Source organism: Etheostoma cragini, chromosome 21 (genome assembly GCF_013103735.1).
Source record: "Etheostoma cragini isolate CJK2018 chromosome 21, CSU_Ecrag_1.0, whole genome shotgun sequence".
In the NCBI taxonomy this organism is placed as follows: Eukaryota; Metazoa; Chordata; class Actinopteri; order Perciformes; family Percidae; genus Etheostoma; species Etheostoma cragini.
This window is the reverse complement of record NC_048427.1, coordinates 12,639,940-12,658,525: the sequence shown is the minus strand read 5'-3', so window position 1 is coordinate 12,658,525 and position 18,586 is coordinate 12,639,940. Positions and strand designations below refer to the sequence as shown.

General features: G+C 42.1%; 2 protein-coding genes across 4 annotated transcripts; both read right to left on the bottom strand.

Moving 5' to 3' along the window:
- Positions 1–470: 470 nt before the first annotated feature.
- pyyb (peptide YYb) lies at positions 471–3,297 on the bottom strand. 2 transcript variants are annotated; one of them, XM_034859963.1, is made up of 4 exons: positions 3,227–3,297; positions 2,775–2,959; positions 869–949; positions 471–534 (listed from the first exon to the last, which is right to left on the bottom strand). In XM_034859963.1, the coding sequence occupies exons 2-4, from the start codon at positions 2,957–2,959 to the stop codon at positions 513–515; spliced, it is 288 nt and encodes a 95-aa protein (XP_034715854.1). In that variant the 5' UTR covers positions 3,227–3,297; the 3' UTR covers positions 471–512. The 2 variants fall into 2 exon arrangements, with proteins under 2 accessions (XP_034715854.1, XP_034715853.1); XM_034859962.1 differs by having other exon boundaries at positions 2,775–2,993; positions 3,227–3,294.
- Positions 3,298–3,908: 611 nt separating this feature from the next.
- On the bottom strand, positions 3,909–18,090 carry tut1 (terminal uridylyl transferase 1, U6 snRNA-specific). Of its 2 annotated transcripts, XR_004654992.1 has the most exons (11): positions 17,868–18,090; positions 17,435–17,625; positions 17,086–17,289; positions 15,946–16,060; positions 15,687–15,814; positions 15,293–15,519; positions 15,083–15,192; positions 10,304–10,426; positions 10,065–10,157; positions 8,486–9,885; positions 3,909–3,920 (listed from the first exon to the last, which is right to left on the bottom strand). XR_004654992.1 is itself a non-coding variant. In XM_034859925.1 (10 exons), exons 1-10 carry the CDS (start codon positions 17,941–17,943, stop codon positions 8,750–8,752), a joined length of 2,403 nt encoding a protein of 800 aa, XP_034715816.1. In that variant the 5' UTR covers positions 17,944–18,090; the 3' UTR covers positions 8,347–8,749. The 2 variants fall into 2 exon arrangements, 1 of the variants encoding a protein (XP_034715816.1); XM_034859925.1 differs by lacking the exon at positions 3,909–3,920 and having other exon boundaries at positions 8,347–9,885.
- Positions 18,091–18,586: the final 496 nt, after the last annotated feature.

The following is an 18,586-nucleotide window of genomic DNA, read 5'->3' as shown; positions in this document are numbered from 1 at the left end:
GCAGGCTAAGCTAAACATGCGAGTTCCCTGGTCTTACAGTGACATCTAGTGGCAACAAGAGCGACTACAGCTACTACAAAGATAAATGAAACACCAAAGCATTTGTGTAAAAAAAACAAATAATAACAATAATAGTGTATACTGTTTATTGATCCCCAGTGGGGGAAATTACAATTTACACTCTGTTTAGATATAAATCACTACACATAGGCCTGAAATACACACGCACATGCTCTGGACCTATCCATGCATATTTATTACTTTTATTCCATTCAATTCTTCATTTTAAAGTGATTAGTTTTGGTACAAATTATTTACATTTTTTCCAAAGAACAAATAACAGGGGAAGACAAACAGCAAGAGAGAGAGAGAGAGAGAGAGAGAGAGAGAGAGAGAGAGAAAGAGAGATTTGCATGCACATTAAACAATTAAATAAGAGAGTACAGTGCAGGTTGAGATTTTTAGTTTTTGGAGATGTGAGCAGGCCGAAGGGTCGACATCGGGCTCATTTTCTACTGATAGCTGTAGTCCGAGCTGTATGAGAAGAAAAAAAATCAGGTTCATTTATTGAAATATGCACTTGCTGCATCCTAATACAGTATATATGGTGGATACCAGGTCAACTGTTGGAACAATTGTGACATTATGACAAGGCCGTGACCAGTGAGCTGTGTATTCACAGTGAGATAAAACAGCAATAAAACAGCATTTGACAACATGGGGACCAACATTGTCAGGGCTGCGTTGGTAAATATTTCATTTAAGGGGGCAAAAAAATGTTACACTCTAAATAAATAGTGTAGACAGCAGGTATCAGTATCAGCCATTAAAAGCCCAATATGATTAAACCAGACATGTATTATCTCACCGTGGTTCAGTGCCTTGGTCCAAATCAGCCCCAGAGAGCAGCCACGCCACCGTCTGCTCGGGGGTCGACCTCTTCCCATACCTGGAGACAAATCAAACACTGGCATGTAATGGCTGTAACTACTATATATTATTTGGAGAGTCTCATTCATGGGAGCCCCTTCACTGCCTTCCACCTGCAGCCTCCAGTCAGCATTTCCCTGAGTGCTCCAGTGGTGCGACCCCATCAGACCTTGGCATGAATTTCCACTACATGACCTCTTTTTTCAAGAGCCATCAAGCTGTGAACAAGTTAGTTGCAGACACACCCTGTTGAGTTTTCATTAGCACTGCTGCTCTACTCAGTCTCTACGGTCCTATCACAAATCAGTCTAGCAATTACTGAGAAGAGAGGTGCGTTTTCAAGTTCACAGGCAAACACAAGAAGCTCTTTTGACTTTGACTTTTCAAGTATCTTTACTATAATCAATACCTGGCCACTGTAGAGTAAACCTGTCTTTGATTGAGCCATTGGGGGGGGGGGGGGGGGGCACTGAGAGTAGCCTACTTTGAGTGTTATGAAAAGATCCAGCCTCTGCGTTAGGCTCCAGACCAGAAGAGGGTAAATGATGAGACTATACTCGGCTTTCATCACAGGGCAAAACACACTATTTCCTCCAGCTTGAACAACAACATTCATTTCGTGTTACTATGGCTACATCATTTTACCAAGAAAAGATGGGACAGTGTATTTGAAAACAGTTAGGACGGTTACACACTGGATGCGTCGTGTGCGTGTTTTTTTTCTGTTGCGTGTCAGTTGCGTGGATTTTTCTGTCTTTACACAGCAGAAACGTGTCTGATGCGGCGCTGCTGCTGCAAGCCTTGTCTGGACACATGTAGTTTCCCCATAAACATACTGATTTGATTATAGCAATGACAACGTCGGCAGTATTGATGGCAAAATATGCTGCGGAATATTTTGTTCTGTATGACAGGTGCAATAGCATATTTTAAAAAAGCCTATTTTTTGTATTACATTTATTTCTGCATTTAGGTCAAAACCTAGAGACTTTCAAACATCAACTTGTCATTTATTTAATGTATTTGTGTCAAAATGGCATGTAGGCCTACACATCTTTTCCTATTCTAATTTGCCTGGAAACGCGTCCAACACGCTCACGTGTTGCGTAAAAATTGGCGTCGGTTTTATTTCTAGTAGCGACGCACGCACTTTCCGCTCTAACCTGTTAACACGGGAGCCGAAATAAAAGGGGACCCAACACGCAGCTGACACGCTCGCGCGACCCGTCCAGTGTGTAGCCGGCCTCACAAATTTTCAATCAAAATTGTTTTAGGTATAATAACAGATAAAAAAACTATGAAAACCCCTCTTAAGTATTAAATATTCTGCCGTGAAGTCTTGGTTCTCACCTGGTGAGAAACAAATGAAAATGAACAGGATATCTCGTGTTCCAGCATTTCTAGTAGCCTACATGATTTGGTCACAACGGAGCAAGTACAGGGAGAACTGTATCAACTCATCATAGGAAAAAACAGGCTCCTGTCCCCTGCCTCAGTATTTCTTACAATAAGCACAGCAATGCATGGTATCGCACAATGACCCGAGAGCCGTCCTTGGCTTGCCAATAAGGGTTAAAGTCTTAAACAGCACCTGCAAAGTCTGTATTTAGGCTGTAAAGACTTTATGTAAGTAAACATGACACGGCGTGAGGGCTCGATCCCGCATGTGACTACCCTTGCAACGCTATCCTTGAGTTTGAGACTTGCATCCCTTATTTCAAGGGAATTGAAGAGTAACTTACATGCACAAATAAGCTATGCTGTTCCAAACTTCAATAAACTTTGATGCACGTGCACGCTTAACAACGTCAACTGTTAACTGTGGATTGGTAACCGTGGCTCACCTCTGCCTGGTGATGAGGTTGACATAATGTCTTATAGCTGCGTGGTATTTGGCCCAGTCCTCCGGGGACGCGTTGCTCCCCGGGCTCTCCGGTTTGGGGGGGTAGGCGTCCGCAAAGCTGCTCAAACACACCAGCAGGCAGACGACGAGCGCCGCAAGCATCATCCAAGATCTCATAGTGGCCATCTGAGGAGAAAGACACATGCAATGGCAGGATTTCCTTTTTGAAAAATGTGCATTTGAATTTGAACTTTTGTTGAAGCCTTCAAATTGTATTTTTGTGATCTTTCTTTTGTTCCAGCTCACTTAGAAACCTTAACGCACAATTTGCATTTAAAGTATTGCCAGTAGCCTATAGATTGGCATGAATTTTGGCATAACTTATATGCACCGATTTTTTCATTATTCGGCTAAAAAATCCAGATGCATTAAAGTAAGAACAAAGTCACTTACTTTTTGACAGCTGTCTCGTGATGTAGTGTCCCCAGTGGTTGCCCTGCTGCTGTCTTGCTGCTCACTTCGCACTTCCCAGGGTTATATAGGGCGGGATGGATACCTGACTCGCACTCACAACAGTTAACCACACCCCTCTCTTTTGCAACGAGACACTTATTCTAGCAAATATTCCAACTACTTTGGAACAGTGTAAGCAGGGATGTTTGACATTTAGCTGAATTATGAAGTTTATTTTGATGCAAATAGCCTACACATGGAAAAGATGCAGATGAAATTTGTTGTTAACAGGTTTTCATGTGCGGTATGATATTGCTTTGAAACTTTAAAAAGAACGATTTTAACCTTTTTCAACAAGGGGTTATTTTTTAGCACATCACCCATGCAAGGTTATAAATCAAAACCAGCCTACGTGACGTCCCTGTTTTTATTAATCTAGATTGTTTCACTGTGGATGCATGTAGGCCTATTTGGATTTTGGGGTGAACAGTTTACTGGTCTATTTTATGACCTGGTCTATATGCTTCTTACCAATATATCACCTAACATTCCTGCAGGATTGTTGCAAAAGACACATGCACTGAAGTTCTGTCTCTCAATAGCAGACCAGTTCAGAAACAATATATCAACCAGAACATAATACAAATGGCCCTTCACACTTGAAATATACTATTTGGTATTTAAATGTACTAGACTTTATTTTATACCTCCTTATTCTCTATTCAAATGGCTTGTAAGCTGCTGGAAATTCTATTTCCTTGCGGGAGTCATCCCAAAAGGATCAATAAAGAGAAGTCTAAGTCTAAATAATGGCCTGCACAGCACTTTAGAAACGGATAGGGTGACTGACCCTGTTAACCTGAAATAAACAGAGAACACATTCTTTCAGGCTATCAGTCAACAGATGTAGTCTCTCTATGCATCCATCACTCATTCTGTCTGTTTCCCGCTGACAAAGTTGTCTAACGCATATTTGTTACATACTTGATATTTGTCAATTGAAGTGACTATACAAGTTAGTATACGTCCATATAATGGACAGCTCTATGTCACATGAGTGAGTTCAGGTTGAGCTTTCCCTTTTAATTCTACAAAAAAATCAAATGCTGAGTGGTGTATAGTATTTTCACTGCAGTGATGGCCCCATAAAAAGTAGGTGCATTTATATATTGTTTGTTATTATTAATTAGGGCCAATTTCCTCCAGTGCACAGTGCCGTTGTCATCCAAGCCATTTGATTGTCTTGTTGACTTTAATGCATTCTGTGAATGGGTAGTTAATGAACAAACACATTCATCTATAGATACAGAAGATATGGGATATACAATGTTTGTGTCTTAAATAGAGATAGGTCATAGGCCACAGCATCCACACACCCCCATGATCATAGCGTCAGCATGCTTTAGGGAATCATTTCAGTCATCCTTTCATGGTTGAATTAAATGATTCATCGGGGTGTTGCTGGATCAAATATCACTTTTATGAGCGCCCACATTAAGCCTTTTAAAATGTATGTCACCACAGAGACTTTAAGGGTTGGTGTACAGGCCTATCACGATCATAGATAGACCGAGAGACAATTGTGTACATAAATGCCTTTCAGATCTCAAGTGCTAAGGCCGAGTCTAACGTAATCGGTCACATTTATAACCATTGCAGCGGCTCCTGTTTATCTCAAATCTTCACGGTCTGCTGTTCAGTTCATTCCGCCAGAAGTCGTCCCTTATTCAACAGTTCAGGTGCAGTGATGTCTTTTTTAGTGAGCACACGTTGAGGGGTTCCTGCCTCGGTCTCTTATGTTAGGATAGAGATGTGCAGCTGATTAATTGCCAGACTCCCACCTGAAATAAATGCTTTATTTACAGCTCCATCAGCCATGTATCATGGATGATCAAAGAAAATGCACACCTAATGTTTTCCTACTGGGCTCCCCAGGGAAGTCATGACAAAACCCGCTCTTGTGTTGTTTATAGAGTTGTAAAAAGGCATTGGTTTTACCGCTGTCTGTCCCTTAACCCTTGTCAAAAAAAACAACTTGATTTGGGCATAAATCACCACTGACAGCGTCTGTAGAACTGCTGCTGCTGTTGTTGAAAGTAAACAAGCAGACAAAGTGTGTGGCCATGCCATAAAGGCTGAATGTGGATTGTGGTATCACACACTGATTGCACTGATCGTTTCTCAGCAATTATTCTACCATCATTTAAACTGATATTGAGGGACAATTAGCATGCCGCAGTTTGTTTTTTTGCACCCAATGACCAATGTCCAAATTGATGCAAAATAGCAAAGTGGGACGTCAATTTAAAAATCATGTTTTTTTTTAAACAATTTGATGAGCATGTGAATAGCTACAAGTCATTAAATAATGCATGAATCGTCTCCCATTCAAGGAAAGTGATAAATAATGATCTATTGTAATCATCCATTTCCCACAGCTAACGGTGGCCATCCTGAACATTTAGTTAATTCTACTCCAGTAATCAACCTCTCTGCGCTCACTCTACGGGTCGTAAAAGTCAATGGCAAAAAAAAACAAGATGCACAAGACAAACTCATTACCTCGCTTCAGTGTTTGAAGGTAAATGCTGGAAATGTAACAGCCCCAGATAAGGGAAAAGGGCAGACAGTTAAAGTTTTCACAGTCCAGTAAGCCCCAGCTAATGCACTCCTGAAAAGCCGTTTGGGCCCCAAGAGAGGGGAGAAGTGTTTGTGTTGCCATCAAGGCCGAGATAATAGCACCCGTAGGACCAGTTTCAAAAGTTTTCTCTCATCTTGCTGACTTTTCCAACTGATGCTGGTGCTAATGATGTCTGTGACTTTGCGAGGGGGGACATAGAAATATTTTTGCTGATAAATTGACCAAATCCTGATGTTTGAAATCTACTTCATATACCGTAGGACTCTACATATACCCCTCAAACGGATGAACTCTAAAAGTTCTCAGCTTCTAAAAGCTGAACCTGTCGTCACAATTTCCATTTGCACGACAAAAGGAAGATTACATACACACACACGGGTGCTAACAAAAGTCCATTCTGGTGTAAGAGCAATGTCCCCGGAGAATGTCTGACTCCTTCCTGCCATCACAGACAGAAGGAGGCAAATGATTATGCGTTTTTATTTATCCTTATCTCCAGGGGGAGCCACTAATATGAACAGAGTGCTTTTCAGGCAGCCAGGTCTGTTTGCACAGCTCAGGAGACAAAATAGGGGGGTTGATGGCTGCCCACTACCACAGGAGGATCACTTGCCTTTTCTGGAAAGCAGAGCCGACCAATTACAGCAATATCCCACCGACTGATGTGTTTATCAGTGAGCTGGCAATGGCAGCTTCAGGTAATTCTGACAGATGTCAGAGGGCTCGGGAAAGGTCAATGATTTGATTCAGAGCATGCTTTCAAAGCCGCAACGACAAAATACGGATTGAGTTGGCTATTTATGTATCCAAAATGATACCCTTCTTAAATCTGGAATGGCAAGATAAGGTCAATGACTTACTCACTTCCCCCTGTGGGCATCAGATCATGCAGAATGGTTGATAACTAGACAGTATGTTGTAAACTTACAGCATCAAGACAAAACATGGTGATGCCACACTCGATGTGGGAGTATTCATACGTCAAAAAGGATTGAGCACAGGCAGTAAACGGCTGATATTGGCCGCAGGCTGTGGAGATTTCAGGTGTCAGGGGCTTGGCTCAGGATCTCTTCCCAATGGACACCAAATTTCATAAAACGTTAAATTGGCAGGTGTTTAGGGAACTCCAAATGATGAATAGGCTCAACAGTCCAACAGCACATACAAATGCCCACCGGAATCTACAGTATTCTTGAAGCCATTACAGCAAATTAGCTACATGTAATTGAACCATTTAGTCATCAATATCTAATTAAACCATTTCTTATAATTTACCAGGACACGTTGATGTCTTGCTTTATTTGATGAAGGGAAACTCGAGGAGAACAGTATGATTGTATGAATCTTGTAAAAGGTAAAGGTTTGTTTTCGTGTTTTAGGCCAACAGCAAACACACATCAATCACTTTGATCCTCTAGCTTAGGGCTAAGGGTATGGGGGGGGGGGTGTCTGTGTGTGTGAGTGAAAGGTCATCTATCAGGAGCACCTTTAAAAAAACAAGGGATGGTGACATTGGTGGAGCCTGGAGTGTTGGTAAAAGAAAATAGCTGATGTTCAAGTGATAAATATGCACAAAAGGGAAATAAACGAGCAAATGGGCAAATAAAGAATCCATTAAATAGATTCTGAGACACAAAACCACAAATGTAAAGCTCATGGTGGTGCTAGAGGAAAAGTCAGGGGATCACTAAATTTATTAGAATTCATCCTCTTGGAACCATGATCTGTACATTTAGTAGATGTACAGATATTAAAATGAAAACTTTGACCTGCTGGTGGCGCTTAAAAGAAAATCAGGAAAGTTTCAAAAGTCATTAGGGTCCATCCTCCGGGGATCATGAATGCCTGAACAAAATTCAACGGCACTCCATCAGATAGTGAGATTTAGCCTTAATCAAAGACCAGCTTTGCTATCCCCAGAGTCATGCTCTTAGCATGGCTAACATAAAATCAAGATTTTTACCAGATAAAGATTGTAATTTTTGCCAGACCTCAACTGTTTGAGTCATATGGTCACATACCAGTTTTATATTTTATTTCATGGTCACAATAAATATCCTATTAGTTATGCCAACCAGCATCAGATTAAAATGTGGTAAGCCATCTCAAACATCTTCATCATCAGAGCCATCTCCATCCTCCGAGGCCTGTCTAACCTGCTGGCCATCTGCATTTCCCTTTAAGAGTGAGATGAATGATGTTAACCAGAGCATGGGAGCTCTGTGCAACCCTCAGCTGCTGCTTGGCCAGCTGTAATAAAGCAGTCTGCCTGGCTGAGTCATTTCTCTCATCTGTCTCAGACATATGAGCATAGACGTGACTGGAGAAAAGCTCCACTCAATGGCCCCTTTCTGCCAGCCCACAAAGAACCAAAGCTGAGCACGGATTCTTTATTAAAAAAAAAGTTTTTAAAGTGCATGAAGGCTAAGTTAATGTCGTACGGTCTTAACTAATCACTGCTACTGTGTAGACAAGGAGGTGGTGTTTTACAAATACTTTATTTATTTGAAGACAACTTTAGATGTGTAGTAGGTGTGTAGATCAATTATCTGCCATCTAAGTTTCCCTTTCTTCATTTAAGAGCCTTACTAACTATTATTTTACAGAACTGCAAACACACCAAGATATGTCCAAAACATAAAAGTAGGGCTTAATCAAGAAATCTTATAATGAAACAAACAAAAAAGTAGAAATACTCATGAAAACAAAGTCCACATTTACAAATATAATAAACTGACGTCTGGGTCAACATAAAGCCAAAGTTACGCTCTTTCATGTCCCCTTCTAAAGGGTTAATACAGGTAACACTGATTGTCTCTTGGATGTAGAAATTAGAACAAAGTACACCCAAAATCTGGAGACATATTTCAGACGGGTCCCATTCAAGCACTAGTAATGTCTTTCTCAAGCAGTGTCTCTACCATCTTAGGTAAGAAGGCTTCCAGGAAATGAAAGAAGTCATGAAAAACTCCTGTCGTGTCCCTGGTTGGCTCCAACTTGAGCACTACCTTAGTGCTTTCTGTCCCGCCAACCATCTGGGGCTGAACCTTGAACTCCAGGGGCTCCTTGAGCTCCGGCTCTTTTTCAATGATGTGTGCTGTGACCTGGGACTCCAACTCCATACAGCTGCCCTCTGGCCTCTGGTCTGTATCTTTGATCAGCTCCCTTCTCACTTTCCTCCTGCCAGCCCACACCGTGTGCTTTTGCACACAGATCCAGTGAGGCAATTCAGGCTTGCCTCTTTTTGCCAGTCTAGGCTTTTTGCCTTGAGGCGACACAGAAGCCTCGCTGCCAGAAGATAGCCGCCTCTTGGCACCGAGCGCAGCCGTACTCAGAGGGCTGGCATCGTTTTGTGTTTCCACACTGTCACAGCTGTCATTTAGTGAGGTGTTGAGGGAAGCTGACGTCGTTTCCATTTCCATAGCGGCATCAACAACTGAATCCTCGCCAAACGCGGCATCCGTGGAGCGAGTAAGGTGACACCTGAGAACTCTTTGGAAGACTCCCTCCATAGCAACGCAAACCTTCTGAAACCACAGCAGCCGGAAACCTTCCCCTGCCACGTGCAGCTGATTGCGCAGCACTTCAGGGAGCGACGCTGATTTGAAGGGGATGCTGATGGCCGGCTGCTCTGTTTTGGCCTGCGGAACCTCCCCGTGGGGTGTGAACAAGCGCACCAGCCCCCATGATTTCCCCTTGGTAGATTTGCGCTGGTACTGCAGGCTGCGGCAGTACTTGTCAGCCTCCTGGCACTCCCTCTGGAAGCTGCGCTGAGAGCGCTCATTCAGGTTTCCAGCTACGTTATGGGACAGATCAAAGGGGTCTAAGAGATTTAGGGGGCCCAGTTTGGGACCAGGGGGTTGGGTCGTGGCAGGTTTTTCCTCTTCCATGGCCTCCTCCTCTTTATTCTGGCTTAGGAAATCAGTGATTGGGAGTGCACGTCCCTTCCTGACAGATATGACACTACTGGCAAAATCAAACTTAGCATAGAAGGAGAAGAAGCCAAAGAGCAGGGTGCCTAGAAAGGAAGACAAGCATGTACATCGAGAGGGACATTGAGCGTCTGTAGTGATGCTGTTGGCATTACATTTAAGGAAGTAAAATGAGATTGAGTTGTATTCTGAATTAATGAATGTTATATAAAAATGTTGCAGGAAAATGACTTCCAAATCACACTGTCACATTACTCTCACTCACAGAGGTCCTGTGTATTCCTGCTGGGGGGCACAGCAAAAGGCTGACTGGGGAAGGTGCAGTTCCAGCCCTCAATCACACACTCTTCCTCCTCACCTGCAAAGAGGATAACACACAAAAATTAATACATGTACACAGGTTCCACACTTGGAACACTCCGGCAAACATCACAGGAAAAGTAAGAGAAGATGAGAATACGAAGACCCTGCGTGAGACCCACTGAGGAGCCATGCAGCACTTACAGGCCATGTCTTTGAGCTGGTCCACTGTGGGGAGGACAGGAGGCTCACAGTTTTGCAGGAAGAAGATGATCAGCAGTGTCAGAGCGTAGTTGTTGAGCAGGGGACCGGCACCGCTGGGATTACCTACACGTCCCAATGCAAATGTGATTGTGTTAATAGTTAACATGAGGAAATTATGATCAGTGTAAAAGATGACATCTAGATTACATGGCAGGGAGGGACCAACTGCCAGATCTTTCACCAGGAGGAATCCCTGGTGAGTCCATCTGATCTCCAAACAAAGTGTTGTCACGAAAACACATGCGAGAAGTGCCCATGGGAAATGATGTAATATGTGTATGAGAGCAAGAGGGAATGGATGTCCGCCAGAAAAGCCACGCAGGACACCAAAGTGAGCAATAATTCCAAGAGAGCAGCATGATATAGATATTGGATTTAAACTGTAATCACTTTATATGTAATCATTTGCATGTTTGTGTGCTGCTGCGTTTCCCTGTGTGTCTGTGTATGTGTAACAAGCATATTGTGTCCATGCTGAGTATAAGCCTAGGTGCATTTTACTAATGTGCTGTTAAAATAAGAGTTTGAGTGTATTATGCATTTCTTGCTAAGATGCGTGTTTGATGATTTTTCACATTTTGTACTTTGGTGTGAAAAGTGCTACACAAAAAAAGATTAGTTATTATAAAACACTCAAAACTCGCCTATCAAATTTGCTTTTCCCTGTTAGCGACTTTCCCAGTGTATCCCTTTTCCTTTGACCACCCCTCCTGCTTTACCTGTGCTTATCCATGCAACTATGTATCTTCTTTTTTTTGTCTGTCGTGTCTACGTACCTTTTGTTTGTTTGAAAACCAAAACTGTAAAGAGTTTTTTTTTTTTTTTAAATGGACAATAAAAAATAAATTTATTTTTCTGATTCTGACATTGTTTCAATACCTCTACAACATATCTTATAGTTTGGTTGCTCTAGTATATACCACTTTTTTTTTTTTTCATATACTTGATGTGATTGTTCCATCTACATGTGCAGCCAGACAGAAACATTTGTTGCAAACATTTATTGAAAAAGGAACAGGAAACAATCAAATATATCAAAACAGTAGCAATTTCACCACAATGAAAACATAAATAAATACAGAGTTAACAATCAATCAAATTAATTCAAATACTGTTAATTTTAAACAAAACTGTTCAAGCATAGCTTTTCAGTGGTTTACATTCTGATTATAGATCCCTGAAGTGACATGTACAGGTTGGGAATCTATTGATTTCTCTTCAGTGTCATAAATCATTAATGATGTTCCGGTTTGATCTTGTAAGATTGTATTTGGTGTAGTTCAGCTGCTACCTGGTTTCCAAATGCATTCAATACATCTGGAGTTGGGCCAGCAGCAACTTCTGAGGCCTCATGCATTAAAACAAGCTTCTGCAACCTTTACGTGCACTTGGACTTGACTCCCCTGCTGGCGGGTGACGGCCAGGTGAAGGACATTCGTCAGCAGCTGTCGAGGATGCTCCATCTAACCACTTAACGCCGTCCGTAATGTTCTAGCTGAAGCTGTGCTAGGTCTCGACGGCGGTGTCTGTGAATCTTTGGATTCAGAAAGCTCAGGTGAGGCCCTGTGTTATCTTGCTCACGGACGAGTGACGCTTTAAGCTAGAAGAGAAAGGAAACAGAACTGTTGTCAGTGAACATCCCAGTTCTATAGAAATGGCAAATTATGATCATTGCTCTCAACTTTAACATGATAATGTAATAGTTCTTAGTTCTTGTAATAGTATTGCACACACATTTTATACTTTGTATAGCTCGTACTCAAATTTCCTACTAAATCCATTTCTATAGTACTTTCACATAAAACAATATGGATAAGTTATTAACCATTACATGTACAGTAGCCTATGTATTTCATAGTACTACTGTGTACTGGTACAGTAAATGGACAGTAATATTGAGTTCAGACTCATAAATGCACCCATTTTTCTCACCTGGCTTTTGAAGCAAATCAGCAATTACTCTCCAACTCCTCTTTTTCACATCCCGGTTGTGGTACAGCTCGTTGGATACAAGGCCTTTGAGTTCCTGCCAAAGCTTAAAAGAAATTCTTCCCCATCGCATGGGTCCAAGCAATCGGAGGAACTGTCCACAGAAGCCTTTATTAGCTGGTTAGCTAATTATTATAAATATTTACAAAATATTTGTAACAAAAACTTAAATTATGAAATATGAACAAAAATATTAATTTGGAGAAAATTTAAAAATTTAAAAAAATCACTAAATGAAAAATAATAAATATTGCCGCAAACCGTGTCGATGTGAAATTTAAAAGTGCCGCTTTGCTGACATCGCAGGGTCTCACTGACTTTACAAACTGCAGTGGCAATGTAACGTTTCCACCGCACATCTGTGTGTGTGTGTGTGTGTGTGTGTGTGTGTGTTTTTGTGTTGGAGCTGAGCCCCCCCCCCATTTCTGTGAAAGATGCAGACAGAGAAGCTTGCACTTATGCAAAGGTAGGTTTTGGTATGATGGTACTCATCATTCTTCTTCTTCCAAACACGGTTAGTGAAATTATGACCAAAAAGTTCTATTTTGGTCTCATCTGACCACATGACTTTCTCCCAGGACTCCTCTGGATCATCCAAATGGTCATTGGCAAACTTAAGACGGGCCTTGACGTGTGCTGGTTTAAGCAGGGGAACCTTCCGTGCCATGCATGATTTCAAACCATGACGTCTTGGTGTATTACCAACAGTAACCTTGGAAACGGTGGTCCCAACTCTTTTCAGGTCATTGACCAGCTCCACCCGTGTAGTTCTGGGCTGATTTCTCACCTTTCTTAGGATCATAGAGACCCCACGAGGTGAGATCTTGCATGGAGACCCAGTCCGAGGGAGATTGACAGTCATGTTTATCTTCTTCCATTTTCTAATGATTGCTCCATCAGTGGACCTTTTTGAGCCGTTTGGTAATTTCCCCGTAGCCCTTTCCAGCCTTGGGGAGGTGTACAATTTTGTCTCTAGTGTCTTTGGACAGCTCTTTGGTCTTGGCCATGTTAGTAGTTGGATTCTTACTGATTGTATGGGGTGGGCAGGTGTCTTTATGCAGCTAACGACCTTAAACAGGTACATCTAATTTAGGATAATAAATGGAGTGGAGGTGGACATTTTGAAGGCAGACTTAAGTCTTTGAGGGTCAGAATTGTAGCTGATAGACAGGTGTTCAAATACTTATTTGCAATTGTATCATACTAATAAATAGTTTTAAAAAAAAAATCATAGATTGTGATTTCTGGATTTTTTTTTTTTAGATTATGTCTCTCACAGTGGACATGCACCTGCGCTGACAATTTCAGACTCCTCCATGATTGCTAAGTGGGAGAACTTGCAAAATAGCAGGGTGTTCAAATAGTTATTTTCCTCACTGTACAAGGTACAGGCATTATATGTCATTTCAACATTCGTGTACTCATACTGAATTATATAACAAGAGTACCCAAGTTGGTTACTCGCAAAAACAATTGAGACACAGCCAGTAAAGTGATCCCGACTGGTCCTGGCTAACTGGGCGGGTGGGCCACAGCTGTTTACAATGTGTAACGTGTCACCTGTTCAGCGGCCGTAGCTGACAACGACAAGTTATTTTAAGCCAAGAGAGGGCGGTTGTAAATTGGAAAGTGAGGACCGTGAGTATACAGTGTGTTTAGCGATTGTTGCCATAATTCTAACCCAATAAAGTGTGTTCAGTTTGGTCGAAAGGACGGCAAGGTAGTGTTATTATTAGTGATTCCTATGGGAATTTTAAGCCTAGGAATTGTGTCTGTCCGTAGGGTGGAGAGGACGGAGAGGTTGTTTGGCTTTTAGCGGTTCTTATGGTAATTGTAACCCAAAAAAGTGTGTCTGTCAGTTGGGTACAGAGCTCCACGGGAGCACAGCTTTTATGACTATCAATATAACCAGCTAAGGTTAGCAACCCCACTGTGCTGTGAAGTAATGTCAGGCAATGTGAGACAAGGGTCTAGCAACATAGTTGTGGATGTTGCAGTCTCAGCCTCGCAACCTCTGTGAAATTCAAGTCTGGGCAGGAGAGAGCGGGGGAGACGACTCTCCCCAGTATTTTAAATTTGTACTGCAGTAACTATTTCAAACACTTGCTTTCAGTATTGCAAATTGCACCTTTAACTTGAAGTTAGAAAATTGACTTTTCTTTTTGTCCTCATTTCTTATCAGCGCCTGGCCTCACTGATCTATGCAATCAATTCAAAACGTATGGTTTAAAACAGAAGCCTGACATGCAACCAGTCCCTTCACGCTCTGCTAATCACTCAGCACAAGTGCCTTGTTAAAAGCTGCACCGGCAGCTTGAAGGCTAGGGTTCAAACGGAATAAAGATGGTATGCCCGAGGAGAAGAAAAATAAAAAAATAAAAAAAAGGTAATTAGTGTGCTCTTCAGTGAAAAAACTTTTTTATTAAAATGGGATTCTATATTTCGGGACATAGCATGTAGTATTACAACACAAACAGAACTGGGTTTGTGCCATATTGTTCTTTAACCACTGCTTCCATACCAAGGCACTAAAAGGCATTGCAAATCCCTGTGTCAGAGCCCAACAAATCAAGGGACAAGTGGAGTTTTACTGACATCTGCTGACCAAACAATAAACTGACAACCTAAAGGCACAGAAGACCACAACACACTAATCTTGAAGATATAAAAAAATAAAATAAAACAGTTTCTTGAAATAGGTGCAGAAGGTTTAGGTTTATTTAATCTTACCAGCCAGCTGCTTCTGCTTGGCCCAGTAGCGGATGGTGTACACCAGAGGCCTCAGCCTGTCCTCCATCCCGGAGCATAGCTGGAGGAAGCGGGTGTTCCTAACCGCTAGTCTGGTGAGAGGTACAATGTAGGAGAAAAGAAAAGCACACTATAACTCTGCCCACTGTACAAGATAAAAACCTTTCTCATAGTCAAGAACTGTCGGCTGACTTGTTGTTAATGGTGATGTCCCCCTGCAGGTTGAGCTCGCGGTGATGGAACTTGACCACGGGGAGGCGAGCGCTGCTGACCACTTGGACTTTGTGAACGCTGGGGACGCAGCGTCTAAGGATTGCTGCTACAAGGTCCAGGACCTCGGCCGGAGAAGCAGTGGACAGGTCAATGTCAGACAGGATGGAGTCCTCGGAGCGGCCATCGTCTGACATGCCCTCCCCCGCCTAAAGAAAGAGAGACAAAAGAAGGAAAAAACACTTTGTCTTTTTTTTTTTTAAATACACAGCAGAATCCCTATAAAGTTACAGAATTTTATATTTTGCACTTTACTGAGGTAAGGAATGCACTTGGCACCAACTACTGTACATATAAAAAATAAAAAAGGTCTGACCTGTTCCATGGTAGATTTGGCACGTGACTGGAAAATCTTGGTGTTTTCCAGTTCCAGGAACAGGTCCAAGTCGCAGGAGTGGATGCCAAAAGTGTTGACAGATGAACCAAACGGCTGAATCTGGCTGTCTGCAACCAATCCAAGCATAGTGTTAAAAAGGTGAGAGCGCCAGTCTACATCAACTGTTAGCAAGATTGTTCCTTGAATAAGACCAGATTTCAGAAACTGACTCTCCGTATGCGTGTTTAGAAAAGGTCACCTGGAAAAAACTCCACAAAAACCTCCTGCAGGAGTTGAACCAGCAACCCTCGGGCCTTCTTTTCGTTTTCTCTCAGCTGAAATCGCTCTACGATGTACTGCATCTGTGCATCCACCTACAAGAGATCAAAAGGACAATAACACAGTTGCTTTGTTAAATGAATAAATGATAAGAATATCAGGTTCTTTGTGCACCAATTTCAAAAGTACTGTGCCAAAAACAATTTTATGTAATGCATATAGCCAGCGTGGTATAAATTGTACACTTACTATTTATATCGCACATTATTTTATGGTTAACAACGTTCCCTATATGTTGATTTTCTAGTGGCGGCCCGCCATGGCAGGACGTCTGCCTCCACGGTATCAGAAATAGGGCAGACGCACAGCAGATGTTGTGTTGATGGACTTTATTGTCAAAACGTTCTTTTTCTTCCGAGTCAAATTTTAAACAAACAGCTCCACCAAAAACGTCCCCGCGGTGGTTGTTGTTCAGACAGTCTTGCCCCCGCTGCTAAAAAAAAAAAAATCCTGAAGGAAACACTGGTTTATATACAAGTAGTCTATATCCTGAATGTTCCACTTCCGGGATCACTCCGTTGCTGCTGGAACTTCCGCCAAATTTCACTCTTTTCGGCCGGTTGTCCGTTACCTTCCGCTTTCATTGTATTGGAATTTTAAACTTTAAATTGATGAGGACTATGGTTAACTGCTCCTCAGATCTCTGCAGGGTAAATCCAGACAGCTAGCCTGACTATCTGTTCAACCTGTTTTCTGTTGCATTACTAAAACAACTTTTGAACGTACACATGTCCCACCCAAACAAGTTCCTTCCCGATGCTATTTTGCAGAGGCACTGCCCATGAGAATTGTGACTGATTTAAAGAAATGCCAATTAACTAGAGCATGTTTTTCTCCCCTGCTGCGCGGACTAGCCAGACCCTCCTCTGCAACGCTGTGTGGAGGAAGGTCTGGCAATGCGTCAGTAATTTACAAGATATACTGTAGTTAGGAACTAAACTTAAGTCTCAAGAACCCCCTTAGCAGCCCCTAAAGGCTGTAATGCTTCTGCCATCCTTACAGACCCCCCCCACTCCTATTGGCCTAAGCCAGACTTTATATTTGACAACAGGATGCTTACAGACACCAACTGACACAGCTGAGGTTTGAGACGGTCAAGAGCTTGTTGGAGGTTCTGGGAGTTGTTCTTCTTGGGAATCAGCTTGAAATCCTTCTTTTCCCGGGGTTTGACCCGCAGCTTCAAGCCTTTCATCTGATGCTCAACACAGGACAGTGCCGCCTGTATGCTGTCGGCCTCGCTGAACTGCACGATGGCGTACACACCCTGCGAGTGCACAACATCACAGTCAAGAATACACTAGGGTTCATCAGTCACTTCCCACATGCTGCAATGAAATTGACCATCAGCGCTCTTGGTTAGGAGGCATCATTTAAAAGGAGCTGCATGTCATTGTGAACAGCTGACTCACCCGGTCTTTGTCCATGATAATATCTGAGATTGACCCGAACTGCTGGAAGTACTCAGCCACATCAGTCTGAGAGATGTCAGGCTTGATGCCACTGACGAACACACTGCGCTGCTCCTGGCTCTTCCTGGTAGCCCGCACCGTGACCAATGTCTGGTGTTTCCGCCCTTTGACATGCTGATCCAAGCTTGCCACTGGAGAAAAATTAATTAATTATTACGAGCAATAACTAAACCTACTAATATTAGAAAACAAATAACAAACGTAATACACTTAAACTAACGTTAGCTAGTATAACATTAGCTAGCTGTTCTAGTAATGCATGGCATTTTAATCAGCTCCATAGAAGTGAACTTTTTTATTTTAGTGATGTTAGCAAGCTGCATACATTAGTAAAAAAAGGACAACTGTTAGCTTAACGTGACGTTATACTTACGGTTTGGTAAATTGACATTGCACAAAGTGCACTGAAACCCTCTCGGTGTCGTTTTTATGTCACCGTCTGCGTCCATGATGGGAAAGAGTAAAGTAAATCGATAAAGCAACCAGTGAAATCGTCAGCCAAGATTATAGCCGACTCTTCACAATGCGCTTCTCAAATCTCCCTCCCACGTCGAGTCTGCGTTGGTTTCTGGTCCGTCTCGAAAATCTGTCCGGGTTGTTCTCCTCTTCATCAAACGTTCCGGCGCACCTAACATCCCGCGAAGCCAGACATAACGGAAATGATGTATCTTTTCCTGAGACTTCTGTCAGACACTTTTCCCCTCTGAGCTGGTTAACTTTTTATATTTAGTCACTGTTCAAATGGTCTACTGATCACATAGCCTAGATCTTTTATTTTTTAATTTGCTTCTTCAAAATAATTGTTGAAAAAACGGCAAGTCTTTATACTTTTGGAATTTCAGCAAAAAGATTTTGGACATGCTCAATTTTCAAAAATAGATATTGAATAGCTTGGAGATTTCAAATAGTGTGTTACACATTTTATGCAAAGACAGTGTATTGAATGCAGTTTAATGGCCTGGTTAAAGCTTCTTTCATACCCCGTAGTGCTGTCTCACGCTTTCCCTCACCCCTCCTTTAGAAAGGTTTGTTGTGTGCTGTGAAGAAACCCATTTTCCTCTGCTTATAAAAGTTAGACCAGCACTCTTTCAG

What these genes read in the sequence shown, in the direction of transcription:
- pyyb (XM_034859962.1), bottom strand. Translation starts at nt 2,977, where the DNA reads ATGTGTCTTTCTCCTCAGATGGCCACTATGAGATCTTGGATGATGCTT. An exon ending in AACCTCATCACCAGGCAGAG is followed by an intron (nt 950 to 2,774) that starts GTGAGCCACGGT and finishes ATTTGTCTCCAG; the next exon opens with GTATGGGAAGAGGTCGACCC. An exon ending in GACCAAGGCACTGAACCACG is followed by an intron (nt 535 to 868) that starts GTGAGATAATAC and finishes CTTCTCATACAG; the next exon opens with CTCGGACTACAGCTATCAGT.
- tut1 (XM_034859925.1), bottom strand. Translation starts at nt 17,943, where the DNA reads ATGGACGCAGACGGTGACATAAAAACGACACCGAGAGGGTTTCAGTGC. An exon ending in AGCTGTGTCAGTTGGTGTCT is followed by an intron (nt 16,061 to 17,085) that starts GTAAGCATCCTG and finishes GATCTCTTGTAG; the next exon opens with GTGGATGCACAGATGCAGTA. An exon ending in GACATCACCATTAACAACAA is followed by an intron (nt 15,193 to 15,292) that starts GTCAGCCGACAG and finishes ACCTCTCACCAG; the next exon opens with ACTAGCGGTTAGGAACACCC.